This window comes from Galeopterus variegatus, unplaced genomic scaffold, assembly GCF_000696425.1.
Source record: "Galeopterus variegatus unplaced genomic scaffold, G_variegatus-3.0.2 Scaffold2772, whole genome shotgun sequence".
NCBI classification, from domain to species: Eukaryota; Metazoa; Chordata; class Mammalia; order Dermoptera; family Cynocephalidae; genus Galeopterus; species Galeopterus variegatus.
In genome coordinates, this window is record NW_007728883.1 from 130035 (window position 1) to 136242 (window position 6208).

Sequence of the window (6208 nt, forward strand, 5' to 3'; positions counted from 1 at the left end):
GAAAGAGAAATCAAGAAAGCCTTCCCATTTACAATAGCCACCAAAAAAATAAAATACTTAGAAATAGTGTTAACCAGGGATGTGAAAAATCTCTATAATGAGAACTACAAACCACTGCTGAGAGAAATTAGAGAGGATACAAGAAGATGGAAAGATATCCCATGCTCTTGGATTGGAAGAACCAACATTGGGAAAATGCCCATACTACCCAAAGTGACATGCGAATTCAATGCATTCTCCATCAAAATTCCAATGACGTTTTTCTCAGAAATGGAAAAATGATGTTTTTCTCAGAAATGGAAAGAACTATCCCCACATTTATATGGAATAACAAAAGATCACGCATAGCCAAAGCAATACTGAGCCAAAAAAATAAAGCTGGAGGCATAACACTACCTGACTTTAAGCTATACTACAAAGCTATAATAACCAAAACAGTATGGTACTGGCATAAAAACAGACACACTGATCAATGGAATAGAATAGAGAATCCAGAAATCAACCCACACACCTATAGCCATCTGATCTTTGACAAAGGCACCAAGCCTATACACTGGGGAGACTGCCTCTTTAGCAAATGGTTCTGGGAGAACTTCATATCAATATGCAGGAGAATGAAATTAGACCCATACCTTTTACCATACACTAAAGTCAACTCAAAATGGATTAAATAATTAAATATACACCCTGAAACATTAAAACTTCTTAAAGAAAACATAGGAGAAACACTTCAGGAAATAGGACTGGACACAGACTTCATGAATACAACCCCAAAAGCATGGGCAACCAAAGGAAAAATAAACAAATGGGATTATATCAAACTAAAGAGCTTCTGCACAGCAAAAGAAACAATTAACAGAGTTAAAAGACAACCAACAGAGTGGGAGAAAATATTTGCAAAATATACATCTGACAAAGGATTAATATCCAGAATATACAAGGAACTCACACAACTTTACAAGAAAAAAACAAGCAACCCAATTAAAAAATGGACAAAAGAGCTAAGTCAACATTTCTCTAAGGAAGATATACAAATGGCCAACAGACCTATGAAAAAATGCTCAACATCAGACTTTAAATATACACTATCGCTAAGAGAAGTTTTTAAAACCAAAAATAGGAAAAGAAAAGAGTGTGTATTCATGGGTCAGAACACTCAGTATTCCTCAGATCTCAAATTGAAATTGATGTATAGATTCAATACAATATTGATTAAAACTCTTGGGTGCTTTTTTGTGTGTGTCTAGAAATTGACAATTTGTTCTTCTTGTATGACAGCAATGTGCCTGTGTTGTCTTTCAACTCTGAGTTATTTCAGTAGACCTGAAGCTTTCTTAAAAATGAATGGCAGTAAGTAATATTTGTTCAGGTTCAAACACTAGTAGTAACAAGTCGTTTTTTATTTGCTTTTGATAACTTTTGTTTTGGGTCATGACAAGTGGTCCCTTATAGGAGGACTTTGATTAATAAAAGTTTAGAGCCTGGTCATAAAGACAATATGGTTAACCATTCCCTTTACTCATTTTGAGTATACTCTTCAGATACTTCATACATTTAAGTTATCCTGCACAGCTTCACATGTTACAAACCAAATGTACCACCATAGATATTTTCCAAATTCACAAAAGAAACACTCTCACAAAGAATCAAACCCATTACACTTAAATATTCATATAATATCCCACCAGTGCACAACTGAAACCCTCCTTTAAAGTTTGAATCCATTTGCAGTATTTTTAATTTTTACTAATTTTTTTCAAGTGAAAGTATCAGAAAGTTTTTTATTGGAGAAAACTAGCCTAGCAGATTTTTTCACATTACCTCAGGACTGTGAAAAAAAATGAATGTTTTTGTTGTATATTTCCTATATTTTTAAAAACAAAGAGTATGAACTTTTTTCTACATAAATAGTACTTTCTGAATAGCAGTCTATGGGGAATTCTATCTTGTTTTGTAATTTTAGGAGATTATCTAGGGAAATTTTTTTTCTTTCTTCCTCTGTTTTGTAATTTTGACATATTCCCTTGTGTCTTAATTGAGCAAAAAGATAAAACTGTAACTGTAGCTTAGAATTATGAGGTATGTTAAATTTCTCTACTTAAAGATGGTTTTTTCCCCTAAGTTTTAATCTTTGTTATAATACAGTTACTTAAATATTAATTAAAACTTTCAGAAAATTAACTAGACTGGAAAGAATGATAGAGATACATTAGGATTTTTTAAGTGTCTGAATCCTGAGATGAGCTGTGAAGGTGAACTGAATTGAAAGTGGAAAATATTTTGAAACTTGAATCGTTCTTATACTTCATCTTTATTTGAATCCTTCTGAAGAAAACTTGGTATTATATATCTCTTTAATGATTGAGTGATATCTTAAAGTAATTATAACCTCCCTAAATTTAGTTAGCCTTTGTATTCTACAATGTGCAATAACAGAAAAACAAATCTAGTATGCCCTGTGTAAGGTAAGACAATAATGAACTTATCCTTTTTTCAAAACAGAAGTTAGGACAAAACTTTGCAAATCCAAGTCAGGGAATTACATTTGACCTTAAATGTCTTATTTGATCTATTTCTTCAGATGGAGAAGTAAAATTTCCTATATAATATATATATATATATATATATGCATAGCATACATATATATATATATATATATATATATATATATATATGCATAGCATATATATAATAGCAATAGCATATATGCTTTAATTTACAAATGTACCTTGAATTTATTTTCTTTATTTCTATGAGCAGATAGTTTCATTGGATGAATTTTAGAGGGAATTAGAGAGTAGGTATTCTTTACATTTTCAAGAAATTTAATAAACACATTTACATCAAGCTCAAGGGTAAAGATGGTTATTGTGGTTAGCAAAACTCAGCAGATTCTGATTAGTAGTACATAATGCTGAAATAAAGAAGCAATGTTGTTACCAGTCTATTTGTTCTACTACATTATAGAAATTCCACAGATAATTCACAATGTAAATTTCTACTTTAATACATTATATGTGGTAATATGCATGTATTATAATAATGATACATATGCATACACATTACCTGTACATTTTATCACAGTGGAAAAACACAAGGCATAAAAAATAAGAATGTCTTTATGGTGCAAGCACTATTATATAGCCATTAACATATTATTCATGAATGATATAAAATTAAGACTAGTGGCAAGGAATCAAATATGTTCAAGACAAAGATTCTAGGGACTCAGTAGCTTAAAAAGAATATGTGTAAATAAAAAGAATATCAAGTTATCTAGAAAAGTGGAAGAATATATATTAATTTAATTAAAAATAAAAAAATCACTTATGTGGCATTTAATTTTTTCTATTATAGCTTATATATTAAAAAGGGGAAGCAAGAATATAAAAGAAATCCCTTTTAAACACTGCCTGAAAATTCTGAAAATTGGGTAAGACAAGTCTTTCTCTAGTACAAAGGAAATAATTATCAAAAAATTATAATCAGTAACTAGAAAATATAACTGCAATACTAGTCAGTGACAAAAGCTGAAACTACTGATTAAAATCATTTTACATTCAAATAAAAGGAAAAGCTTTTTACTGTATTTGCACAAGAAAGAAGTATGAGACCATCGTAAATAGAATTTTTTAAAAAGGGAAGTAAAATATAGAAAGATCAATTTTTGTTTTTTTTTTCTGTTTGTTTTGTTTCTATCGTACAGAATTGATGTTATGGGAAATATATTTAACTGTTGAATCTAAAGGCCATTTATAAAATACGTGAATAGGCAAGCAGATGGATTTAGAAAAACTGAAGAAAAAAGATATCAAAAAAAGAGTAAGTAAAGAAAATATGAAAAGGAACTCAGTGATGGATAAATAGATATGAATGAGTGAATATCAAATGGAACTTGATGGTGAATGAATACCTTAAGTCACAAATTATTTGAGATACTAGCTAAATTCAGAAATTTGAAAATACTAAATATTTTAACAGCCTATTGGGATGAAGTTTTTGAAATATGGGTAAAAGATTAACATGAACCAAATTATGGAACTATATTTCAAATAACAATAAGCCTCCTGTATAGAGATAAGTAGTATTTATTCAACTCTGTACAGGAGAAGAATACCTCAACATTCTTACAAACACGACTGATGAATTGGAGAATATGTCCATTTTGATGACTTCTAAGTTGATTTGTGAAAATATTTGCACATGGGTAAGTTTCTAAATATGAAACTTTCTATGGCTGAGAATGAAGAAATATGTTTTCTTACTTGTGATATTAGTTCTCATTTTCTGCAGATTTGACAGGTCAAAAAAGAAATGAAGAACCAATCAACGGAGACAGAGATCATTCTGCTTGGACTAATAGATGACCCTCGGCTACAAATTGTGATTTTCCTGTTTCTATTTTTCAATTACATATTGAGCCTGATGGGGAATTTGACCATCATCCTGCTCACCCTGCTGGATCCCCATCTCAAGACACCAATGTACTTCTTCCTCCGAAATTTCTCCTTCTTGGAAATTTTATTCACAACAGTCTGCATTCCACGGTTCTTGACAAGCATTCTGACTGGAGACAAAACAATTTCCTACAGTGGTTGTGCAACTCAATTATTCTTTTTTCTTTTATTAGGAGTAACAGAGTTTTACCTCCTGGCCGCCATGTCCTATGACCGCTACGTTGCCATCTGCAAACCGCTGCATTACCCAATCATCATGAACAGCAAAGTGTGCTACCGACTTGTGCTCAGCTCGTGGGTAGCTGGATTTCTAATTGTCTTTCCCCCTTTGGTCTTGGGGCTCGAGCTGGATTTCTGTGCTTCCAAAACTATCGATCACTTCCTATGTGACATTTCTCCTATCCTGCAGATCTCTTGCACAGATACACGTTTCATAGAATTGATGGCTTTTGTCTTAGCTGTGGTGACACTTGTCATCACGTTGCTGTTAGTGGTCCTCTCCTACACATACATCATCAAAACCCTTCTAAAATTCCCTTCTGCTCAACAACGAAAAAAGGCCTTTTCCACCTGCTCCTCACACATGGTGGTTGTCTCTATTACTTACGGGAGTTGTATCTTCATGTATCTGAAACCATCAGCAAAGGAAAGGGTGACTGTAACTAAAAGTGTAGCTGTGCTCAATACTTCTGTTGCCCCTTTACTCAATCCCTTTATTTACACCCTAAGGAACCAGCAGGTGAAAGAATCTCTTAAGAATATGCTTCAAAGATATTGTTATTTTCAAAACAGTGAGACAAAATTTGGACATAAATAACATGCGATTGAAACATGCATGGTAAAACTGAATACAACCTTCAATTATGTTAGCTCAGATCTATGCCATTTCTCCCCTGGAGTATTTATATCATATTTGGTTTACTCTCTCTGCTCTCTGCACTCCTCTTTGTTCTTTATTCTGAGTAGATCTTCCCATAAATTGCCTTCTTCAATACAAAGAATATTAAATTCCATCCTTTCCTACAAATGTCTCTTCTCATAAATGATAGCTGTGTTTAGTGAATACTTTGCACAACTGAACCTTGCTAGATATACTTAATCATTTCAATATATGTGTTAATTGTTAAGCATTGTATCTGCTCTTAGGTATTTAGCATTGCTAAAAATGACAGAGACAAAGAAATATCTTGATAATTATTATATAATGCAATTTATATGATAGAAATGTGGTAAAAAATATGATTAATTTTAAAAATCAAAGTAGCCTTCTAGGAGGAATCATCACTTGTGAGGAACCTTTAAAGATAAATTGAAAATTCAAAGATTCAAGGGTGCTGAAATCAGAGGTCTAAAATATGCAAAGGTATTGAGATTCCACTGAATAGTTTTCTCCTCTGGAGTTGTAATGATGAAGAATCATTATATTTATAAACGTTATCAGTTTTTGACTTGGGTAAAAGTAATTGGACTCCAAGCTGTTGTTCCAATTGCTTATATTGCTTTTTCAGAGACTTCTGGAGCTTAGAAGTGACAGTAACCTATGAAAGAAATTCAAGGTATAATTTATTTATATCTGGTTTTGGGGAAATTTCCACGTTTAAAGTAATTTGTAAATTAAAATTTTCCTCATCAATTTTGCTTGTGTCTACTTTCACCAAATTAATTAGGTATTTTAATATACAAAAATACACAATCGTATTATACTAATGCATTTGGACAAATGTTCACATCCATGTAACAATACAGATAGA

The 6208-nt window shown here is 31.8% G+C and overlaps 1 protein-coding gene across 1 annotated transcript; it reads left to right on the forward strand.

Annotated features, from left to right (window-relative positions):
* Nucleotides 1–4314: 4314 nt before the first annotated feature.
* On the forward strand, nt 4315–5274 carry LOC103598888 (olfactory receptor 6C6-like). The gene has a single exon (XM_008582951.1). It carries the CDS (start codon nt 4315–4317, stop codon nt 5272–5274), a length of 960 nt encoding a protein of 319 aa, XP_008581173.1.
* Nucleotides 5275–6208: the final 934 nt, after the last annotated feature.